At 35.9% G+C, this 25,690-nt stretch overlaps 1 protein-coding gene across 5 annotated transcripts; it reads right to left on the bottom strand.

Moving 5' to 3' along the window:
- Window positions 1-570: 570 nt before the first annotated feature.
- Window positions 571-25,274, bottom strand: LOC109792876 (ENHANCER OF AG-4 protein 2). Of its 5 annotated transcripts, none has more exons than XR_014430760.1 (14): window positions 24,781-25,274; window positions 24,276-24,352; window positions 20,563-22,497; window positions 19,963-20,464; window positions 17,793-17,901; window positions 17,519-17,631; window positions 13,882-14,069; window positions 12,590-13,223; window positions 12,008-12,503; window positions 11,657-11,749; window positions 11,433-11,541; window positions 10,975-11,156; window positions 1,376-1,537; window positions 571-1,096 (listed from the first exon to the last, which is right to left on the bottom strand). XR_014430760.1 is itself a non-coding variant. In XM_020352331.3 (12 exons), exons 1-11 carry the CDS (start codon window positions 24,889-24,891, stop codon window positions 11,471-11,473), a joined length of 4,329 nt encoding a protein of 1,442 aa, XP_020207920.2. In that variant the 5' UTR covers window positions 24,892-25,274; the 3' UTR covers window positions 10,869-11,156; window positions 11,429-11,470. The 5 variants fall into 5 exon arrangements, 2 of the variants coding, with proteins under 2 accessions (XP_020207920.2, XP_020207918.2); XR_014430759.1 differs by having other exon boundaries at window positions 1,463-1,537; XR_014430761.1 differs by lacking the exon at window positions 1,376-1,537.
- Window positions 25,275-25,690: the final 416 nt, after the last annotated feature.

The raw sequence follows: 25,690 nt of genomic DNA, 5'->3' as shown, positions 1-25,690 counted from the left end.
ACCCTAGTCAACATCACAAAAAAATTGAGACAAAAAATAGAAATAATATAAAATGAGGGACTAAAATCATAATTAATCCTTGTAAATATAAATAAAGCTTACATAATTTTTACAACTCTATTTTCATTGAAAACGAGGATAATTATCTTCCTCTCTTCTTTCCCTTAAAATTCAATTTCCAGACCATATCCTTGATAATTGTCTTAAATATTGATAAGATTACGTTGGCAAAAGGAGAACATTTCAAGGTCCATGCTAGATACTGCTAAAAAGCCACAACAAAATGCAAAAGGCCTCCTATACCCTAATTACCTACTCCAATCGTGTTCCCATGTCTTGCTTATTCTGTTTACATGATTTAGTCTCCAAACATACAATAAGACATGAATAAAGAGATTTAGTTACCATTATGGTCCCCATAAAAATAAAAGACAGGCTAAAAAAACCCCAAAAATAATATGCATAAAAATTAAAATTAAACGATTTTAACTATAAGGACTAAGTTGATAAAACTATTGGGATCAAATGCATAAATAAACAATAAAAGCTAAATAAAGCGCACACACTACAAAGAATAACGAGAGTCTCCCTCTGTGACAGATTATAAAATCATAGTAAATACATAGATCCACTCACAGCAAATTGCAGTATTGTAACAAACATATAGATTAACTCTGTTGCTCTGTTAGCTTCTACCTTGAACTTGAACGTGGATTCAATGATATTATTGTACTTATCTCAATTGGCACTTCTTGTGCGCAATTGACTTTATTTAATAAAATTGTCGCCTTCCAAAAAAAACCCGTACCACCGGGAGCCAATGCTCGCATTCAATTTCAAATATGCCTAGGAAAAAGACGAGATTTTGCCAAAAGAGACTAATAATCCTCAGGCTTTCTTTCTTGAAGTTTAGAAATCATTCTTCAAATATAAGGAAGCCCTCTTGCAATTTTGAGATGATGTTCGACAATCAGATACTAACACTCCTATCTTCCCTCGCAATGAGATACTACGATAATAAAGCAATGTGACTTGAAATAATGAACTGATCACGTGACATAGGCCACAATATTGTGTTTTCTCTGATGGAAAATGACTGCAAATCATCAATATTACATATCACATAAATGGGAAAGGCAGAATGCCATACATCAGAAATGATTTCTACAGTAAATTACAAAAAGCTCATAGTTATAGTTTCTTTTGTAAGAATTCAGAGTATACTATAACTGCATGAAGATGGGCATACATAAGTCCGACACAGTACAATCTAAGCATCGTAATGTGCAATAAAATGTAATCCTATCACAAAATAATTTACTAGATTTCTCGAAACATTCATGAGCACCATCCTTAAAATCATAAATGTCCTTACATAACAAAAAATTGTCTGTTTCTCCATGTCAAATATTTAGCTCGAAGATGTACAGTTTCAGATGTAATGGAAGTCTGAGTGTCTGACCTTATTATTTGTTCAGTAACCACTTTGAAAACATGAGAAAGTAATAAGGAACTCCGTATTTGCTTACGCAAAAACCTGAAATAGTCAAGTAACTCAAAACTCCTCTTCAGCAACACAAAGGTTAACAGAAAACCCAAGCATCATAACGTGCTAGAACCCAAAAATAGGATAACATTTTATTAAAAGGTTATGACACAACTAAAGCATTATGATGTGCTTGAACCCAAAAATAGGATTATATCTTATTAAAGTGAATGACATGCCATCAACATTAAAAATGTCCATAATTGTCTTGTAATCCAAAGGCATGGCATTTCCACGCCTGTTTTTATTACAGGTACTCACAATATTCAAGTATAAATCTCCATGCAAAGCAAACAATGCGGCTATGCCTGAAATTGAAAAGTTTTGATAGAAAAAAGACAACAGAAAAAGTTCAACATGTTTGTTGAGAGAGATAAATAGACATGTGACTCAACCCGTGTGTTTTAATTACACTCCATAGGTTTATTGGATCCATTTGTTTAAACTTAAAAGGAAGTGTTTTTAAACAAGTATTTTTTTTATAAAAAAAAAGTCTTAAGAAGCAGATAGGAGTTGCTTTTTAAAAAAAAACTTTAATAAAGCAAAAAACTGCTTATTTAAAATTAAAAAAAAAAAGGTTAGACAAACACATCAAAAAGTTAAAAAGTGCTTATTTTATTTTTAAAAAAATTAAAACAAAAGAACCAATTTATGCAAGAGAAATACATTACATGTGCATGATGAGGCAATATTTAGTTTCCCTAAAATGTAATATATTCCCTAAATATCTTATTTTCAATACTTTCACTCATTCTAAAACATATAGATCATACGCACATAGATTGTTATGAATATAGTCAATTCTTGGACCACTTAGTGATTTAGTGAAGGCATCTGCTAGTTAATCACAAGAGTTGTTGAACTTAGTGATGATTTCTATTGACTGAATTTTTCTATTGACTCAACATATCATGAAGGACAAGATTGGATGCAATGTGTCAGTCGGCCTAATTGTCACAAATTAGGGTCATTTGCATCTCTTCTTCAACTATGAGTTCTCTTAGAAGTTGTTTCAACCAAATGAGCTCACAAGTTACTAAAGTCATAGCTATGTTTTCTACTTCAGCACTTGATCTTGCTACAACTGCCTGCTTCTTGCTTTTCCGAGACATCAAGTTCCCTCCAATTAGCACACAATAGCTTGAGGTAGATCATCTGTCACTGGGTGAGGCTACCTAGTCAACATCTGAGTAGCCAACTATTTGAGTGCGACCATTGTCTTCATACAACAAGCCTTTGCAAGGGGATCTTTTAATGTATTCAAGAATTCTGATTACAGCTTCCCAATCTTAACATAAGGAGTTTAAGAATTGGCTTACCAAACATAGGACAAGCAATACCTGGTGACAGTGAGATAATTTAGTTTTCCTACTAACCTTTTTGTATCTCCTAGGATCGTATAAGGGCTCCCTTTGACATGGCACCAATTTGATATTGGGGTCCATACGGGTGTCCATAGGTTGGGCATTTAGTATGCCAATTTCTTCAAGGATGTCTAAAGCGTACTTTCTCTGAGAAATTACCAGTCTAGCTTTGTCTTGAACAACCTTAATACCTAAGAAATACTAAAGCTTCCCAAGGTCCTTTGTTTGAAATTGCAGGAAAGGTACTATTTCAAATGGATAATGCCATGGCCACTGTCTATTTATGCCATCCATGTATACAATGAGGTAGAGGCACCATGAAGGGGAATGGCGGTAGAAGACAGTGTGTTCAGCTTCACTAGAGTCAATCCAATGTTACACCACTATCAAATTTGCCAAACCATGAACAAGGGGACTGTTAAACTCCATAGAAGGACTCGTGATGTTGATAGACCATGGTAAGGCCACCTGGCTATACCTTCCACCACTAGTTGAGCTTTGAAGCGACCTATTTTGCTATCAAAACCAACTTTGAGGGTGTAAAGCAAGTGACACCCAACAAGAGATTTATCGGGTGGAAGAGGAACCAATTCCTAGATAACAATGCCATGAAGTGCACACATCTCATCAATCATTGATTGCTCTCATTCATGGTGAGATGATGTTTCACCTAAAGAGTTAGGTATAGACATAAAGGACAACACTTGAAATTTGAATTGTGGCAAAAAATTACTGAGTTTTACACTTAGCTAGGAGAGTTATAATAATATCGGTGTAACTTTTACTAAGTATTACACCGCTCAATAACTTTATATTAAATGTGAATTTTTTAAATTTAACTGTGAGATTGAAAGTTCTTTATCCTTAGATCATATATACAAAATTTTATATTAATCCAAGATGATTTAATACTTCATTTTTATAAAATAAAATTGACGAAATATATTCATTTCAAAATATACTAAAATATGAATACTATGATTACCTTCAAGTTGTTGTTCAATTTTAACAAAATTTGATATAAACATATAAAATGATATGAACTTTCACTCTAACGATTGAATTTAGAAAATTCACATTTAATATAAAGTTATTGAGTGGTGTAATACTTAGTAAAAGTTACACTGATGTTATTATAAACCTTCTTATATATATATATACACACACACACACACATATCAGAAACAAGTTCCAACCTATGGACCTAAACCCATTCAGTTAGATAGGGCCAAAAAGCAACTTTTATAAAGCTGTACAACATATAATAAACAACACTCCCTTCAAGCTGGAGCATATAAATTGTATGCACCAAGCTTGGAACATATAAACTGAATCCTAGGTCCTCTTAAAGATTTAGTTAGAATGTCTGCAAGCTGGTCATTAGAGCTAATAAACTCGGTGATAAGCTCCTTGGATAACCATTTCTGCCAAATGAAATGACAACAATCTCTATGTGATTGGTTCTCTCATGAAACATCGGATTGGTAGCAATATGAGGGGCTGCTTGATTATCACAATATAACTTCATTTGCTTAACTTCACAAAATTTTAACTCTTGAAGGAGTTGTTTAATCCACACAAGTTCACAAGTAGCCAGAGCTATAGATCTATATTTAGCCTCTGCACTAGATCAGGCAACAACACTTTGTTTCTAGCTTTTCCAAGAAATAATATTCCCTCAAATTAACACACAATATCATGTGGCGGATCTCCTGTCTATGGGACAACCAACCCAATCTGCATCACAATACCCCAAGACTTGAGTATTTCTCTTGGCCTCATACAACAATCCTTGTCCTTGAACCCTTTTAATATATTTGAGAATGTGAATCACAACATTCCAATGGTCAATGTGAGGATCTTGCAAGAATTGATTAACAACCCCAATTGCAAATGAAATATCAGGTCTTGTAATAGTGAGATAAGTGAGTTTTCTCACCAGCCTCTTGTATCTCTTTGGATCTGGAAAAATTCCACCTTGGTCCATCATTAGCTTCTGATTTGGATCCATAGAACTATCAATTGGCCTGCAATTTTCCAAACCTGTTTCCTTCAAAGAGCATATTTACTTTGTGAAATTACAACACCTTCCTTTGATTGAGCCATTTCAATACCAAGAAAGTATTTCAAACTACCAAGGTCTTTAGTATGAAGATGGCTGAATAAGTACTCTTTTAGTTGAGAAATTATAGTAATATCATTTCCTTTAATAACTATATCATCAACATAGATCATTAAATAAACACACTTCCCAGCAAAATGACAATAAAACACTGAATGATCTGTCTCACTTTGTTCCAATCCAAAAATTTACACAATGTGACTAAATTTACCAAACCAAGCTCGAGGTGATTGTTTCAGTCCATACAAAGACTGATGCAATTTACAAACTAAATCACACTCCCCCTGAGCAACAAACCCATGAGGTTGCTTCATATAAATCTCCTCCTCAAAGTCACCATGAAGGAAGGCATTTTTAATGTCAAGCTGGTGGAGTGGCCAATGACAAATAGCCACCATAGCAAGGAAGAGTCAAACCATGGTGATCTTAGCCACGGGAGAGAAGGTATCACAATAATCAAGACCATAAATTTTAGTGTATCCCTTGGCTATCAACCGAGCTTTAAGACGATCAACTTCATCATTAGGGCCAACTTTAACAACATAGACCCATCTACAACCGATAGTCTTCTTTCTAGGAGGTAGAGGGGCGAGCTCCCATGTGCCATTGTGTCCAAGAGCTTGCATTTCATCAATCATGGCTTGCCGCCATCCTAGATGATCAAGTGTCTCATTGACAGTTTTAGGAATAGTAGTAAATGACAGAGAAAACAAAAGAAAAATATGAAGGAGACAAGTAGTGATAACTCAAAAAATTATAAATAGGATGAAGATTATAAGTAGACCGACTACCTTTTTTAATAGCAATGGACCAATCTGAATTGGAGTCATGAGATGACGTGGAGGATGAAGGACCCATGGTATGGGAAGTTGTTAGGGGAGGATTAGAATCACGAGAGTCTTCAACTGACTCACGAGTATGAGATTGAGATTGATTCTCATCTTGGTTGGTGTTAAAAGGATTGGGAATCATAATCAGATTAGAGAATGAGACAAGAAGAACCTATTGAACAGAAACAGGATTGTCCATGGAAGGTGAAAAAAAAGGTTTCCTCAAAGTAGGCAACATCAACAGACATCTAATACCTATTGGTAGTTGGATAATAATATTTGTATCCTTTTTTAAGGCGAGAATAACCCAAAAAAACACATTTAATGGCCTTTGCAGAAAGTTTATCTAAACTTGGAGAGACATTATGAACAAAACAAGTACAACCAAACACATGAGGAGAGACATGAAATAAAGGGTCATTTGGAAAAATGATAGAGTGAGAAATCTGATTTTCAAGAAAGGAAGATGACATCCTATTTATTAAATAAAAAACAAGCAGTGAGGACTGCATCTCCCCAATGATGTACGGGAACATTCATATTCAACATTAGGGAGCATGTAGTTTCAATAAGATGTCTATTCTTCCTATCTGCCATGCCATATTGTTGTGGTGTGTGAGGACATGTAGATTGATGTAAAATACCGTATAAGGATAAAAAGGAAGAAAGTTTAGTAGAAAAATATTCTTTAGCATTATCACTTCAAAAGATTTTAATTATCTTGCCGAATTGGTTCCTAATCTCATTAAAGAAAGACATGAATATAAATAAAAGTTAAGATCCATCTTTCATTAAATAAACCCAAGTACATTGAGAGAATTCATCAATGAAATTTACAAAATATTTAAAACCAAAAGATGTAACACGACTTGGTCCCCAAATGTTTGAATGAATGGTAAAAAAAATCGAGTTACATCTTTGCTCAATTTGTTTAGGAAATGATGACCTAACATGTTTTCCTAATTGACACAATTCACATTTCAAGACTGGAAGTGATTTGAAACTAGGAACATTATCTTCAATTTTGCTAAACTTAGGCGACCCAAATGGTCATGCAAAAACTTTGGTGTTGAGGTCAGAAATCAAGATATGAGGCGGGCTAGTTTTTAGGTAATAGAGATCTCGTGATTCATGTCCTTCTACAATCAGACAACCCGTACCACATTCCTGAATGACAAAGGAATTAACATCAAATGTAAATGAACAATTTAATGAACGAGTCAATTGGCTTAGAGAGATTAAGTTATAAGGACAATGATGGATGAGCAAAACATAATTTAATTTTGAAGGAAACAAAGGAACTTGACCAATACCTTGAGATGTAACATTGGACCCATTGGCTATAGTAACAAGATGAGGAACTTTTGGAGAATAAATGAATGAAAATAAGGACCTGTTACCAGAAATGTGGTTAGAAGCACCCGAGTAAAGTATCCATGGACCATGACCTTCCACAAATTGAGAAATACACACTGTTGAAACACTTGGCACAGAAGATTGGGCTTGGCTGTTAGATTTTTTAGATTTGAGCCTTAGATAATCTTGGTACTCTTTATCAGAAAACTTGAAACTTGATTTTTCAGATTTTGACACATTGGCTTCCTTGTCAGGAAAACCATGCAAGGAATAGCAATTTTCTTGTGTATGATTCATTCTCTTGCAATATGTACACTAGGGACGCCCCCTTCTGCCACCACGTCCTCCTCAATTGCTACGTCCTCCTCTTCCACTAGGTGCTACCATTGCTGAAGTTTCAGTAGTTTCAACTATGTTTTCATCTTTCACCTAGGTAAGAAGGAACACAAAGAAGTCTAGTGACTAAGTTGTCCATGAAAGGGATTTGATCACCAACCAAAATTTGATCACGTACATGATCAAAATCCAAATGTAAGCTTCTCAAAATCAAAACCATATAACTTATCAAGTTTTTTGTTGACACCCTCCAATGAGTCAACAACAAGAAATCTTTTCGATTCTTTTATTGCAACCCGAGCCTTAACTACATGTGAAATCATATCATGGTTGGTCTAATTGAGAGATGCTACTCTTTGGGTTGCATCAAAAAGATGTTGAATGTCATTAGCAAAAATATCTTGGACTTCCTTCCAAAATTGAATGACATGTCTTAAATAACCTGAGTATCTCTAACACCTCAGGTTCAACTGATTGCCATAGGACAACACATAGTTGGAAATCAAGTTTCTGCCATTAAGATTTATGTTCAGTAGGAATAGCATTAGCTTCCTTCTCCAAATGGTCATCATATCCTTGACCAAGAAACCACAACTTCATCAAGGCAGACCAAGACAAATAGGTTTTCCAATTCAGTTTTGCAATGGTGATGGTGGGAGTACCAAAAAAAGGAAAAACAGGACCTGTGGAGGCCATTTCACTGACAAGGAAGAAGGAGAAGAAATGTGACCACCACGACCCACACTTCTAAGAAGGTAAACCTTGACAACTGAGGTCAGAAACGCGACTTCCTGGGTTGGATTGCGCTCCTCAAGGTGCACGAAACCCCGTGTTCTTTAACGATAACGGAAGTGGCCAAAAAGGACAAACGGTGACAGGCAGCAGCGGAGAGTTAGAGCAGGATCTAACTCGCTTTAATATCAACTTAAGATTTGAATTGTGGCAAAAAATTACCAAGTCTTACACTCAACTGGTATTATATATACATATATGATCAAAATAGGTACACAAATCAGAAACAAGTTCTCGCCTATGGACCTAAACCCCTTTAGTTAGATAGGGCCAAAAAGCAACTTTTATAAAGCTGTAAAACATATAATAAACAATTGTTTTAACAACAACAAAGGCAAGTATAAAGCTAAGGAGAAAGGCTATCATAATTCAACGCAATGTAGTGAGGAGAGGGATCACAAGAAGATTGAGTACCTTTTTTTATGGCAATAGGAAGGAAGTATTAGGAGGTTGGATGAAATCTGGTAAAGGAGTTGGTGTCGGAGAAGAGTCTAGCATTACCTCTCTTATGACATCATCCGGAGCAGGTGCAACATTATTATGTTGGTGTCATTGATATGCATGAAGAGGTGGTATAGTTGTGGTAGCCTCAAGAGTCGAGGAATATCCTAGTGTTATTCAAAGAACTAGAAGTAGAAAAGGAAGAAAAAAAGAACAATTGACCAAGATATGATCAGATGCACCAGTGTCTAGAACCCAAAGAACCAACGAAGGAGATTGAGATATGCACGCAATAGATTTACCAATGTGCACAACTGAAGCAGTAGTGTTAGGGCTCTAGTGACTCTCAAACACTAAAGAAAGTCCTTATATGTAGCTAGAATAGCTTGAATTTGTTCAATGGTTGGAGTGGAATCGATAGTGGGTGTATAAGCTACATTAGCAATACAAGGGGGCTTGCCATGCAGCTTCCAACAGCTATCAATAGTATGCCCAAGGTGGTGACAATGTTCACACTTGGGAAAATTCTTTGAATGAGAAGTTCCACCTTGAGGGTGGCACAAATTATTACTCTAAAAGGCAAGAGTAGAAGTATCACATAGTGTACGAGTAGAAGCCTCAGTAGCTACCTCCAAAGGAATCTAAAGAAGGGCAAAAGATGTTGTGGTAATATAAAGGACCATAAGTGACAAAATCTGGTCCTGATTCGTAGAATACTTCAGAGGCAAACCAAATATGGCAAGGACCATGAAGAAAGCAATATACCCATATTAGAGGCAACATGGGGGGGGGGGGGGGGGTAAAAGTTCATTACAGTCATGATGGGCGATATGAACTCTACCGAGATAAGTAGACATCAATCCATCAACTCACTAAGGGGCAATAAGAGTCATTAATCTTGACATACTCTGTAAGGATGTAGCGTGTCATTAGTATAAAAGGAATGTGCCTCTGTCTAAACCGATTAACATATGATATGAGGTCAAAAAATTATTTCCAAAAGACTTCTACTTTAAAATAACAAGTGAACAAAGATTAAAAAAAGTGATCACACAGTGTGCAAACTACACCTATAGTGTAATTGCTGAAAGCACCAATGATCCACATTGAGTAGGCCCAAAGTAATTCATGAAAGAAAGAGGGAATAGAAATAGCAACAGAATTACTATGAAAAAACAAAACGTATAAACACCTTAACAAAGTTTAGTAAAAATCATTTTTGTGGAATTGAGTATTCATGGTCTCTTAAGAAGTGTGCTAATCACAGTCCAATTAAAAAAGTTAAAATAAAACAAACCAATGGCTGCCTCTGACAAAACTGAATTTTCACTTGGTTTACATGTTGAACATCAATACCTGATATGCTACTGACTTTATTCTAATAGATACCATTACCTATTTAAGTCACAAAACCAGAGGGAAGTGGGAAGCAGAGTTAAATTCCCAATTGAAAATATTGAATTTTTAGCATGAACTGTATACTTATGTCTAGCTATAATAAAAATCATACTTTAGGTCATTATCCTATTAGGTGCTTCTATCTGAATCACAACGCCAATGAGCTCTATCCAAGGCAAAAAACCTATTCTAACTTCCTCATACCCTGTTTAAAAATCCCCTTTTAGTAACTTTCGTGGCAAAATAGCACACATTCAACCTAGTATTTATTAATTCCTAGTATAGGTACCATGGTCAATAATTCTAAAAAAAATACTTTTAATATCAATAAGTTTAGATGCTAATTGGTCCTCTAAAGATGACAATTTCAGGGAGGGCAGTGGAGAAGGTGGTAGTATGCATGAACGAATAACTAAATTTTTACATGGAGCAAATATTCAGTGGTATGAAAAGAACTTCCGGTGAAACAAAATTAGCACCCTGCCATCAGTTGGCCCAGTTTCGTTATTTTTTTTTTCCCAATAAAACGTGAGCAAAAGATCAGTATCAATGAAGAGCTCCATAACTCACTTGACATATACAGAAAGGTCAGACACTAAAGTCAGAAAAACACGCTAAACATTTCAAAATGCAAAACACTAGAAGAATCAAGGAAATAAAATTTGAAAAGAGAAAACAATGGCTAGATTAACATTCCACATTTGTAGTTAAAATTGAGTGCATGAAACTGATTTCTATATATAGAGTTCTCATGTAATAATTACAAGGGATGAGAACAGATAAACTAACCAAGTCAGAAACAAGGGCCTAAACTTGGAAGCAAATGTTCTTGGGATACATTGTCAGGAAAAATTATAATGTACACAGTCCTGCCAAAAGCCTCCACAAGTTTTCAAAAAAAATTGGGGACAAGAGAATCTAACTTCAAACCACAATGTGTAACCTTGATAGTTGATCAACCAGCGACAGCACTGAAAGATAGCAAGGCAGTCATTATTCATTATTCCAACAGAGAACCTTGAAATATGATATTTCTTCATAATAAAAATTGAATAAAAAATTGCAAAAGCACAGGTACAGATATTATAACCTAAAATCTTTTATTATAAAAGAAATTGAGTCCATGCATAGGCAGGTATAAAGCTCAATCATTCAAAATTGATTTCCTTTTGACGTAAACAATTATGCTATGTAAACCTATCAAAGAAGCACAAATAGTGAATCCAATAGCCAATATCCTTACCCACCAATTGTTCAGATGAAATGGAAAATATTTCTATCAGCATCAAGTAGGCCTCCAACAACTAAGTGCAGGAATATCTGGCCTACAAGACAACATTTGAGGAACACCATGTCCTGAAGAAAGAAATAATGATATTAATGCATAGATATAGTTTCTAGACAAGTGGATACTTAAAGGGGGAAACCAAGAACTAGAAGAAGTACAGAAATGCAAAATAACTAAAACTACCTGTCATAGGAGGAGCAGGCATGCTGCTAGGGTTTGCATGCTGGAAACCTACATTGTTTATTGGTGGTCTTTCAAGTGGTGGCCGAAAATAACCTGTAATTACCATTGTTAAAAACAGCATTTATAACATTCAGATGAATCACAAACACAATACAAAATACCAGTGACATTAGACTAAATACTAAGACCTCCAATACCAATATCCGCCCTATCCTCCCCCCCCCCCCCCCAAAAAAAAAATGGACAAACTTCATGAATAAGAGATACAAACTTAATAACCAGCACAAAACATCAAATTGTATTTTACTATGATAATCATTTGTATTTAGTAAGCAAAATACATTTGCATACCTTCCTGTGCAAAGGGAGTACCAGGGTATGAAGGATTTCTCCCTATCCTTAGACCCTGTTGATGGTTTGTTTTAAATTCACTTGTTGACATCCTCCATTGCTCATTAGCAACAAATTGCCTCTGGCCATCTGGAAGTGATGGCAATGAGAATGGAGGATGGAAAGAATGTGGAAGCTGCTGCTGAATTGTAGGCTTTGGATAAGAATATTGATTGGATGGATTTTGGGGTGGGGCAGGATGCATGTGCCTTGGAGCAAATGATGGGTTAACCGGCTGAAATTGCAGATTAGGTTGAGGACCTTGAGAATTTAGATACATATCCTTTTGTCCATATTCCAACTGCCTTGGAGGGTTAAAACCAGAAGGTTCCTGAGAGTTGCAGCCTGCCATTGGAGTAAAGCAAGCAGATGGTTGTTGCAATATTTCATTCTTGACCACTGAACTATTGTGACCTCCAGGAAAAGAATTTACAGCCACTTGAACTATTTGGTTGCCCTGTAGGGAGGACTCCATTTGTCAAAACCATCAAAGCAAACAAATCCAGAACAAACCAGTGATATTCGAAAGCAAAAACATCTTACATTAGTTGAGCCACTAAAATCATGAGGTACACTCTGCTGATACCCTGACAATGGTGATGACTGATGCAATGATTGAGGTGGAACTAATGTCTGGGATAAAAGTGGAGGCTGAACAGGTCCAGATGATTGAGGAATCAGTGAAGGTGGAGGGCCTGGGGCTGGCAAAGGAGGAGGTGGGTGTTGCAACACTTGGGGTGGTGGGGGAGGGGGAGGCGATGGAGATAATGGAGGTAGTGGTGGTGGAGGTGAAGAAGGCAAAGGCGGGAGAGAAGGGGGTGAACCAAGTGGCAATGGAGGAGAACCCTCAAGAATATCAGGTATCTCGGCAGAAATGTCTGAAGCTGGATCCAAAATCCTATCTAAGCCCTGAAGTTGAGAATCCATTTCAGAAGGACTGTTCAATAATACAGATCTTTCATCCTTTAGGTGAACTGAAACATCTTCCATTTCCAGCTCACCGTCCACATCCTCCAAGATACAATGGCGCTTGTCAGTTGGGGTAACTGTTGAAGTTTCTGAATCCACAACAGTGCGAGTGGGATCTGCTGGAGATGCATTATTCAGAAAATCATCATCTTCATCTTCTTCAAACACCAGAGAAGATAACAATCCAGGCAGCTGAAATGAAGCATTACTGATATATAACAAGAAACAGAGTTAGAAAGCTTTTGGAAGCAAGTAAAAATAGAAATAGAATAGAAAACAATTACAGTTGTTTCATAAAATGAAGAAAATCCTCATGTTGCTGATGACCAGTCCAGCCAAATAAAATAGGAAAATGCGAATGAAAACAAAAATGAAATAAGTTCCATGTATAAATTCATTTTTCCTATAGTGGTAATCGGAGTGATGTGTAAATATAGCTATTTTTAACAAAACTGAAACCAATTTATATTCATACAGATCAATGACACTAGTTTCAACATAACTTTACTCCAATTATTTAGGAGTATTGACATAGCTTTTTACCAAAATGACTGACCCATTTCTTCCTTCTCTGGCTTGCTAACATTCATTTCATACTATCATTTTTTGTATACCAATCATACTGTAAAGCTCATTGTAATACAATAATTCCAAATGTGATATATTCCGTTTTGTGCTGTATCTGTTTTCTTTCTTAAGGAACTAACATTCACTATCTCTCCTGGTTTAAAGATAAGATAGCCTAGTTGTTTAGAAAAGAACAGTGACTCTTAGAAGGAAAACATATGATATATTAATGAGAACAAACATAACACATACCCGAGCTTCCAACCTAATAAAAATGATAAAATGACTAAATGTCACACCTTCCATACTCATCAACAAGCATGCCTTCCATTTCTCTAATTGGGTCATCCAAAGACCGTTCTGCTCGGGAAGGACGCCTGAAAGAAAAACTAACTGTCATATCATCATTTGAAACTCCAATTTCATCCATGTAACGGCGAAGAACTGATTCAGGAAAAATTTTCCTCTCGAGCCACAGCCTTAAAACCTGCAATCCACACATGTAAAAAACAAATGTAATATCCCTCATGCACACAGTATACCCACTTACAAAAAACTAGCATCATAAACTTTCATATATACAAAATTACTTTTAACTATATCATAATAAATAAAAGATTGTAATCAAGCAATAGATAATCCCACAAAATATCATCTCTTCTATTTTTTGGTGATATTGAATGGTCAGAAAGATCTCTCATTCTGCAGACGATGAGAATTCAGATTAAGAGATTCAGTCTACACTAGTATAGTTTACCTTAGTGGTTGATATTTTGAATTAGATGTTCTCAATAATTCTTGATAGAGGTTTGTCAAGGGGATCAAAGTTGGTTCACAGCAAGTTATAGTGTTTCACTTCCAGTATGTGTATGACACAATTCTCTTCTGTGGACAAGAATAGAAGTAGGTATGTTACATTCTTTTTTTCTCCAGCTTACTAAAATTATTCCAGAGCCTCAATTGCTAAAAGCTGCTTGGTGGATACAAATGATGACAATAATTCCCTTTTCTCCTTTACTGCTTTCGCTGGATGCCAAAACTTGCAGAGCCTTCTCACTAATTTGGTAATTTTGGTGGTAATCCTCATAGTTATTTCTTCTAAGGATCCAGTGACTTAAGAGCTCTAAGCATCTAGATAATAACAAAGGATCTTACTTTATCTTGAGTGGACATGTTACCTGCAAAGAAGCCCAATCGTCTAACATTCCACTGTACTATCTGTCTATCTATATCATTTCCAAATTCCACGGTGGCCCAGAGGATAAACAAAATTATGAGTCATTTCCTGGTCCATATTAGTTGGGAGGTGTGTTTTAAGCCCAAAAAGGAGGGGAATGACAGCCTGGTTGCCACTGTTATCAAACTAGAAACCAGATTCATAACCAGTTGAGTTTACAATTGGATCAGATATGTATGAAGCTCAGTCTTTATGTCATTAAACCTTAAACCAGTTCAAACCGGTAAAACCAATCTCCACTCCAAACAAATCATGTGTCCAGCCATGGCCATTGCAATGCAGTCACATTGTCCAAAAAGTTGCTGCTGCCATTCCTGCTATTTCAGTCACATGCTCCAAGACAATGCAGCAGGTGCAGGGCATCACTTAATTCACTGTCATGTGGAGGAAATGAGGAAAATGCAAAAAATTGCATGGTCATGCAGAGGAAATGCAAAAATTGCCTGGCCAGGAATTAATCTTGGTACCTGGGCACTAAAGCCATTTTTTGACCACTATACCATGACATTCATTTGTTTATGTATAGCAAATAAAATAATATATACATATAATTACAGTATAATAAATTAGTTTATAAAGTTTAACTAGTGATTAGTGACTTGCCTATTCAACCATTGACCCAGCAGTACCCTTACTGAGTCGATCATTGGTCCAAGTTTTTTAACATCGCTGGTGATCACAAAATACCACTAAGTTCTTAGACCCCATCTAAGATGATTCTCAAGAGAATTGGGAAGAAGTCTAAGCAGGCAATGTTATGTCCATACTCCGTAGAGGTTGTCTTTACCCTTATTGCTCTTCTCATTTAAATAATTCACCCATCCAACATTCGTAATCTATTAGTCAATTATGGATTCAAAAATTTCTTGGGATTTTCATTCTGGATGGGACCTAAATAATAGGGAAAGTAATTAGATTCAGTTCCTTTTGCTTTTATTTAGATATTAATTCTTTTCTTCCAATCATGACAATGGAATTTGTACCATTGATCCTTCCGCTGTGTTTTTTTATACAGGTATTCAGTTTCTCACACTTTCCAACAGTGATAAAAAAACATGTCTTTCAATCTCACAGGAAATTTTTACCAACTAGCAATGTTTTATGATACCATGGGTTGGGCCATAAAATACGAACAATAGCACAAACCAAGTGTTACACACACAGTCAGCCACAACAAAAGATAAGATTATCTATGAATGTATTAGAGAAAGTTGGAGTAGCACCTAAAGGGGGGGGGGACCTCACTTAAAGATGGTTGCTCACATGAGAAGAAGAATAATAGTGGACCAAGGAAGAAAAATTGTTCATTTTAAAGGGTAATTCAATAAATAAAGATATGAGAAGACGAAGAAAGCTATTAACAAAAACCATTTTAAAAAACCTTGATATATATGGTCCTTCTAAAAAGCTGGATTTTGACACAACACTAGTGTTGTTAGATCCGAGTAGCAACCAAAACCTAGTGGGAAATTGTTGTTGTTGTTGTACACTTTCTAATACCAAGAGGTTTCTTGACTTTCTTCCTACAAAGCCCTTCTGTAAATCTAAAACTAACTCTAAGACCAAGTTTTGGTCTCAATATTTGTACCAAATAGAATTGATACAAACTTGTTGAAGATATGTAGACCCCACACAGCCCTTTCCACTGATACATCAGCTCAAGCTCAAAACTAATAGCCCGTTTAGTTCAATATTACAAAAAGACATTTTCTTTGGGAATAAATTGTTCAGTGTACTGAATGAATCTAGTTTCTTGCAAAATGCATGCATTTTTAAAGGCCTCTCATTACTTCCACTTTTGCACAAGGATAAGATTGCACTAGTTCAAGTATATGCAATACCATTGAAGTGTCTCAGTAGTTGACAAACTAGCTTCTATTAGAAGTTAGAATGCTATTATTGTGACAGTGTATAATTTTCTCTTTTCGATTTCACCTAACCAACTTAAAAAAGAGGAAAGTTAGTTGAATTTGAACAAAGAAATTATACATTCTCACATGTATGAACAGAATATGTTGGTTGTTATGAAGATGTTATGTGGTTATCTTCAAATGCATTCAGCTTACACTATAAATGTATGAAAAGTACTCAATTCAGAGATAGAAATTTAGGTAAAGAGAACTCTCCCTAATTTTCTCTCTATCACATTCTTTTAATTTCATGAATTTATCAAACACTAAGTAGTGTTTGGCCCAGATTATTTTAGGCTTCTTTTCCCTCAAAAGGTGAAGCTAGGCAAACAAAAAAAAGTAACTTAAAAAAACTAATTTACAGAGCTTTTTGCTTCTTCTTCTCCTTGTCCCTCTTTATTCCAATTTCAAGGTCTGAGGTCACACAACAAATAAATTTTGACTTGCAACTTTTAAGCTGAAAAAATTATAAAATTACCAAATAACCTCAGCATTATATTTAAAAGACTTTATTTTTAACTTGGACTTTAAAGTAGTTTCTAAGCTCAGAAAAAGTCTAAGGCCAATTACAACCTAATAGTCTTTATGGATTCTACCTTGTACACTCATAGGTGTTGCAAGGCAATTCCCATTATCGATGTGCTGATATATTAAGTGTCTGTTGCATTCTTCTTGATTGTTTCTTTCCCTCTTTTTTTGTTATTATGTTTCAGAGTATACTTATATTTCTCTTCAAGTCATAATTCATTTTCTTTCTCTCAAAAATGTTTACAAAAAAGAAGAGCTGACCTTGAGACATTGACGACGATTTTCACGAGCACTAACCCCTGGGGGAGCAGCCGCACCAAGAAGTCGTGACAGCCCTCCTTGAACGGTAGGGATGTAGGAGGCTCCCGCAATGCCTGAAAAGTATATCTATAATTGGAGTTCATGATGTCATGAAAGAGACTACATGAGACTTGCAAATTTGAGCAGAGAATAGAGAAGAGGCATAGAGAGATACAGGCACATCCATAATAAATGCAACTAAACAGCATTGTATGAGTGAAGTACAACCTCCCACCTTTTTGATTATGTGAGCATTGGGTGATGGAATCAACAAGAAAAAATAAATCCACTTTACGATGAAAACTAGTTTCAATCTCCAGCTTTCGGATAAGAAGTTCAACAACCTGAACATTAACTTTCAAGGTAAGTCCACTACAAGAAAATTAACAATAAAATTGATGATAATGCAAAATTAATTGCAAAAGTCTTACATTAAAGAAAATAAGTTCACATTATCTCTAAAAATATACACAAACATATTCTACAAGCATGAACTGAACACCAAAACACAAGCAAAGTAACAGTTTTAATTTTTTTTTCAGCTTTTGTAAAGCTGTTTTTTGGTTGTATTTTAGCTGCAGTGATAGCAGTCACTGTCTTCTCAGACTCCGCTTTTGTATTGTATACTCTTCTCTCTTTTTAAATACACGAGTAACACATCAGTGGGCAGATCAACTCACTCTTTTCCTAAATCTCAAATATCAACTTGATACCAAAGTCTAGTTTCGATCCAACAACCTCTGGGTTATTGACCCACCATGCTTCTGCTGCGCATTAGGGTGAGGGTATCAGTCCACTGTTTTCCCACATAACTCTAATGATGCACAAGAGCATTTGCATTGAGCATTAGGGTTTGTGCAGTTTCCACTAAATATCAGTTTTTCCTTTCTCCAATACCATTTTGTTGAGGTGTGAGGACATGTGGATTGGTGTAAAACTCCTTGTGAAGATAAGAGAGAACAAAACTCAAATGAGAAATACTCTTCGAAATTATCACTACTCAAAATTTCAATGGTTTTCCCATGATCTCATTGAAGAAAGACATGAAAATAAGCAACAATTCAGATTTGTCTTTCATCAAGTATATTCAAGTACATCGAAAATATTCATCAATGAATGTAACAAAATATCTAAAACCAAAAGATGTTACACGTCTCATCTTGATGACAACTCAAGTTGTCCCGTTGCTCTTAGGAAAGGTATTAGATCTACTCAGAACCCTCATCCTATTTATAATTTTTTGAGTCTTCATACTTTTCCTTGTTTACTCCCTTTCCTTAGTTACTATTCCCAACAATGTTCACGATGCACTTGATCATCTTGGATGGCAACAAGCTATGATTGTTGAAAATGTAGGCTCTTGAACACAATGACATATGGGAGCTTGTTCCACTTCATCATGGAGAGACACCAATTGGACGCAAATGGGTCAATGATATTAAAGTCAAACCTAATGGTGAAGTTGACCACCTCAAAGCCAAATTGGTGGGCAAGGAATACACTAAAATATATGGTCTTGATTATGGTGATGCTTTCTCTCCTATGGCCAAGATCACTACATCTCGACTTTTTCATGCTATGCTGCCATTTTCCATTGGCCCCTTCCACCAAATGAACATTAGAAATGCTTTTCTTCATGGTGAATTGGAGGAGGAGATCTACATTGGAGCTACCACTTGGGTTTGTCGCTTAGGGGAGTCTAGTCTAGTGAGTAAATTGTGAAGATCACTTTATGGTCTCAAATAATATCCTTGAGCTTGGTAAGGGAAATTTAGCCATGTGATGCAAGACTTTGGGTTGAAACAAAATGAAGCAAATCACTCAATTTTCTATTGCCATCCTTCTCCCGAGAAATATGTTTATTTGGTTGTCTATGCTAATGACATAGTGATTAAAGGGAATGACGCTACTAAAATTTCCTAGATAAAAAGGCACTTATTAAGTCACTTTCAAATCAAGTACCTTGGTTATTTGAAATACTTCCTTGGTATTGCGATTCAGATCCGATTCATGTGATTCACGATTCACTCAACAATTCATATCACCAGCAACTTGAATCGTATCGAATCATATGTATCATATCATGAATCGTATGAAACTTACTACCATGGAGCTAACCATTTCACCTACAAAATAATACAAACTTAGGACATACCAACTGCTTTCTCACTTCCAACACAACTCTCCTTCAACATTTTACATATTAATTCCATCAAAGAAGTATTCCAACAAAGCTGCCATTAACTAATGTTAAGACAATATCCTTATACACTAAAGCAATTTCGAAATTATTTTCTAAGACAAATTTATACTCATACCTGAGGTAGAAGATAAAGAAAGTAATAAAGTTGTTAACTGATTCATTGTTTTAAAAATAGCAAGGATATGAAAAGCATACCACATACCTCATTGGCAATGCCATATTTGGCACAATCAATGGCAAGACGTGTTGCACGCCCAATACTTTCCTTGGTCCTAGACAAAGTCTCTATCATTCCTTCAAAGGCATCACGAGCAACAGCAGCCTCAGTACCACCACTCAGAGAGCCCTCTACAGCCCTTTGCACTGAATTAACTCTTTTCTCTTCGTTTTCTTCATCATCAAGTTGACTTTGAGAAGTGGAATGATACCCATTAGTTGATGGAGAAGCCAATGTTGGGTGTTCATGAACAATTGGCCAATCTGCCTGGCCAAAATTGCTGGAGACGGATAGAAATGGCTGAACTGTAGAGGGGCTAGGAGTTCCCCCTTGAGTATTGTAAAGATCAAGAGGATGACATTGAGATTGAGCTACTTGTCTCCTTTTCGCCTGGGCAGCCGCAATAAGATGCTTCATAGTCTTCGGAGTTTCTGGAGTCCTAGAAACAGTATACAGACTATTTTCTTCTTCTGTGCCCACCTCAATTCTGTAATAATATAAACAAGTTAAAATGGAAAAACAAAACATTAAAAAATTCCAATAGAATAAAATATAAAAATAAATGGAATTCAAAAGGATATGTACCTATGAACACAAAAAACATCAAATTCCTTTAAATTTTCTGTTTTAGCAGGAAATTCAACTTCCAGTGGTAATGTCTTTGGAGTGGTTTTAGAAGTTTCCCCTGAAGATGCAGGCTTCTTTTTATGAGTAGTGACCTGACACTGTGAAGAGCTGATGCTATTTACATTCTTTGAAGATCCATTATCAGCCTTCTTTTGAGTAGAATTACTGGAAACTTGAAGCATACGTTTGGAAAATTTATGTTGCTCAGCATTTGACTTTGTTGTAGGAACTGAATGAGGTGAATCTACCAGAGAGGTGGAGCTCAATTTTTCCACCTTTGGAGAAAATAGCTTTGAATCTAATTTCCTAGGACTATGAGGTAAATGGAAAGGAATAACTTCTTCAGCCTCTTTTTGAGGATGTCCAACTTGCAAATTGTCATTACGTAATTCAGAAGAGGGTTCTTTAAAATGGCTATCCTCAAGTGCACTAGGTTTTCTGGTATCCAACTGAGCAGCATCAGTGTTCTCTAGGAATGCATCATTGTTCTTCAAAACCTCTGAAACAAAAGGAGATTTAATATCTTCAGCAGCTCCTCTGTGAACAGGAGAATTGTGGTCATCATCATCATCATAATCAACAAGGCAAACAGCTCTACGTCTCCTCTGTACTTGTTTAATTGTAAGATTATTTGTGTCACCTTTCAGTCTAAGAGAACTCATTTGTGTTTGTTCACAAGCAATGCTAGTAGAATCAGGCATAGCTTGCTGGTCACAAACAGAATCATCAGAACCTACAACACTAGTCTGAACCCTTGATGGCAAACCTTTCTCTGTTTTCAATCGTGATGTAGACCTTTTCAACTCTATTTGTTTGAATTCTTTGTCATCAACAACAGGAGAGCTAGGTGAATCACTCTTCCCACCTTCCGAGAGAGATTTTAAAGTTTTATTGTCTTTGATATCCATACACTTCAACTTCTTGGTAGCATGTAAAGTTTCATTTGTTCCCAAATTACGTTTTCCATGAAGTTGATTTTTGTTTTGCTTAAAAGATTTTTTTCTCTCATCCTCAGAACCAACAAAGCTCTCCTGCAACTCATTTTTAACTTTAAGACTAGTTTTAACTTTCAGAAAGTTCTTTTCTTTACTTACCCTGTTAATATCAGAGTCTGATTTAAGAGCATCTGCAGAATTTGATTTAACAGAAAATGCATTTTTCTCTTTTTTCCCATCTTTCACTGTCTCTCCAGACCTGGAAAGACTAGTATAAACTGCACAATTTTCATCCTTTGAAGATACTCTACTAATTTCACCGCTTCTTTTTCTATCATCTGCACCTTTGCTTCTCTTTGAGCCAGTAACAAGCTTTCTTGACCTGTTCCCATTTGTATAAACACTCTGTTCATTATCAGCTTGCTTTAAGTCATGAACATTGCCAACATCCTTAATATTAGAAACTTCCACTTTCAGACATGATTGTTCGTCCAGGTCAGATTTGCTAGTACACTTATTAAGTTCTGCTGCACCAATTGATGGTTTAATTTCAATCACTGGCAACAAGACTGGAGATGAACTGTCATTTGGATGGCCAGATACAGAAGGCTTTTCAACTTGGTTACCACTTTGTTCAAATCTCTGTGTACTTTGCTCCAAATTAGAGCCAACATCTCCCACACATGTGTTAGCATTTTCAATGTTGAATACCACAGCATCAGTAGCATCCTTCAAGTGACCCACTACCCCATCAACGGAAGGAGTTCTTGAACCAATATGTGAATCATCAGTGTCCTCTTTCAAACCACTAGCTTTCTGTTTCTCCAACTCCTCAAATGCTGAGCAGATTTCCTTCACGGCTTTAGTAAAGTATTTTGTCTTTCCTTGACACCGAGCAGACAACTTAGTTTTAGCCTCAATGGTGAATGCCTGAATATCCGCAGGGGCAACAAAAGCTCTATAAAATAAAAGGCAGTGTAAGAATATAAAACCAAGACAGTCAATCTCCAGTTCTTTTTTTTTTTTTTGAAGTTTTACTAGCTGCTGTGCTTGGCCTACAGCATAACTTAACTTGGCTAGGTATAACTTAACCATATAATATGATACGCCGGTTTTTTTTTATTACATTAAAATTATTCAATATCCTACATTGCTTCTGATAGAACTGGACCAACTGGTTCAGCATCTAAAGGAAAGAATGAATTTTTATTGTTAAACCCTTAATCCAAATTGCTGTGCCAATGTGGTAGCAGCCTTAATCCAAACAAGTGCTTTTAGAAGAAAAAAAAAATCTTTAAGAAGCAGATAGTTGTTTCTTAAAAAAGCAGAAAACTGCTTATTTAAAAAAAATAAAATAAAAAAGGAAGTTAAGACATGCATATCAAAAAGTAAAAATGTGCTTATTTTATTTATAAAAAAAAACACTTTTATAAGAATAAAAAAAGTTTAAACAAACAAACCCAAAATGAATGATTTCCCAAGATACTCGAGAACTGGGACTCTGCCCACCCTCTAAGAGTCTAATCCTTTCTCAAATGATAAGATGATTTCCCTCTTAACCTCCCCTCTTTATTTATTCATAGACAATATGCCTTATTTTTTCTACTATCTCAGCCCACCTAACTAACAAATTCCCTCACTGACAGACATCTCACTACTAATGGGGGTATCTATCAGTTTCATTTTTTTCTATTACAAGCTGCTAAAGCTTGGAACAACTCTTTGGCAACATGTTTATAGAAGAAATAATATATTCCGATACGGGTAGGGAAAAGATATGTACTGTACCTGAGCTTCTTTGTAATGATCACAATTATTCTTTCGTAGATTGTGATTATCATCTACCAATATGGTTATGTATTAATGAGAAACTATCAATGTCTCTTTACAAGCATTTTGCATATATGGAAAATATACATTTTTCTTATAAATTTATGTTAACATATCTAGGCCGTAGGGTATTTTGTATGTTTAAGACCAAGAATCTCCTGTATCTGTGTGTTATTCTAACAGTAGCATATTACGTATTTGGGCTTCATAGCTCTCCGGTAATAATCATAAGCAAAAGGGTTAGAATAGACAGACCACTTGACAACCAGCAAGGCAACATGGGCCAGGGTGTTAATTCCAAATTCCATCGATGTCATTTTTATCACTTTTCCAGCTCTGAATAACATCAGTGTCCGCTAAAGTTTATTATTATTATTCTTGTGCCAATGCACATGATAATCATTTTTCTCTTTTTCATCAAGGGGAGCCTGAGTGCAACGGTTGAAATTGGTGCTTTGTGACCCGGAGTTCAACAGTTCAGGTCATGGAATTGGCCTCTTGCAACAAGGTAAGGTTGCCTACATAGACCCATCACCCATATAGTGGACCTGACCCCACACAGTGCGGGGGTCTCACATCATCAGTGATCAGCCTGCCCTTTTTACCTATTACTAAAAGAACATGTCAAAATTCAATGAATTACTTGAAAAGTAGCCATTATCAGTTAGTGAAGAGCCTAGAAACATTGACTGAATTACTTGACAACCAAGCTGTTCACATATGGTTAAGGTAAGGTTTTAAATTGCGGACTGCATTGCATGATGTGGCTGCAATATCCTGGTTAGGCTGCCACAACTGCATTAGGCTGTGATTGCAAACCACATTGTCCGCAATTGGCCTAGTACAACTACAATTTAAAACCATGTGTTAAGCTATAAATGCATGTATAGAGAGAGAGAGACTCACATTTCCTTGGTCCCATAAAATTGAACAAAATATTTCTTTGGATCAGGGGGTTTCTCCCAATCTTCGGGCCTGCTTATCTGAAGATAAAGAATTAACAAAATCAGTAACCTCAGCATTAATTAACAACCCAAAAATCAACCTCAGTTAGTTAACCATTTAACAATACAGAAATATCACAAGCATGATTATAACACCCCTAAACAATTAAAATAACAGGGAAAAAAATCATAGATCAATCAAAGAGCCTAAAATCCTAACAATGTTAGACTTGAAAGATATGTGCACGCACTTAACGACAAGAAAATTCTTACGAAGAATGCACAAATCCCTCATACGCAAAATTTCACTAACACGACAAATAAATAACTCGATAAACTCCACTACAGCCATCCATGCGGATTCCGAGAATGAACCGCAGCACAGAGATTAGCAAAATAACAACAAAATTCGAAAAAAATACAAATGAAAATCACAAAAAAAAAAAGTTCGATAAACGAAAGCGCACCTTGGCAGGCCAAAACGGGAATCCCTTAACCTTAGCGAGCACGAGATCGCCCAAACTCAAGTTGCCATTGGCCTTGGCCTTGTTCGCTCCGCGTCGGCGCGGCGGAGGCATGACGGCGCGATGCAGCGGAGCACGAATAACGAACAGTCAGAAAACCCTAGAAAAATCCGCCGCGAGAATCTCCGGCGAGGAATCTCCGGCTAGAGCGGTGGCGGCGGAGCAGGAGAGGCCGGCATTGGCAATGGCGGGGAGAGAGAGAATCTGAGAGAGTGAGAAAATGATTGAGAGAGAGAGAGAGAGATTTTGTTGTTGTGAGAATGTGAGTGTGGCTTCTTGGCTGGGTGACTTTGGAAGGAAGGAAGGAGTATAGTATTTTGGACCCAATGCGAAGGTTTTTGTGATCCTTCTTCTCTTTCGATTTTGATCCCAGCTTGTTTTTCAACTTTTTTTTGTCCCTGGCCCTTTCCTGTATTGTTGCACTTGCATGAGATGAATCATCTATTCATCAAACTGTTTTATTTGCTTTTCTTCAACCAACAACCTAAGCAAAATAAACAATTTCCATGCAATGTAAAAGTTTAATTTTAATCTAACAATTATTATTTGCTAATTAAATTATATATAGTATATTACATTGTTATTGTTTTAGCATAATATGATATTCCTACATTATTTAAAGGATTCATTATTCTACCTATGTGTAAAATTAAAAGTTATCTTAAGAAAAGTGTTCAAATCTTTTGTATAGAAAAAAAATATATGATTGAAAAGAAGGATTTTATAATTAATCAAGCTTTTCGATGAAAGTGTATGAATGATATGGTTATAACAAAAAATAGCTTTGTAAAATTATTAAGGATAATAATTTTTTCAAAAGTTGGATAATTATCTTCTTTTACTAAATTTTAAA

This window comes from Cajanus cajan, chromosome 11 (assembly GCF_000230855.2).
Source record: "Cajanus cajan strain Asha chromosome 11, NIPB_CcT2T_4, whole genome shotgun sequence".
NCBI lineage: Eukaryota > Viridiplantae > Streptophyta > Magnoliopsida > Fabales > Fabaceae > Cajanus > Cajanus cajan.
The sequence above is the reverse complement of the archived record's forward strand: the minus strand, read 5'-3'. Positions and strand labels throughout refer to the sequence as shown.

Excerpts from the sequence above, each read along its gene's own strand:
- LOC109792876 (XM_020352331.3), bottom strand. The coding sequence starts at position 24,891 with ATGCCTCCGCCGCGCCGACGCGGAGCGAACAAGGCCAAGGCCAATGGC. Across the intron at positions 17,632-17,792 it reads ATGCTCACATAATCAAAAAG|GCATTGCGGGAGCCTCCTAC; the intron begins GTGGGAGGTTGT and ends TATACTTTTCAG. Across the intron at positions 14,070-17,518 it reads ATCGTCGTCAATGTCTCAAG|GTTTTAAGGCTGTGGCTCGA; the intron begins GTCAGCTCTTCT and ends TGTGGATTGCAG.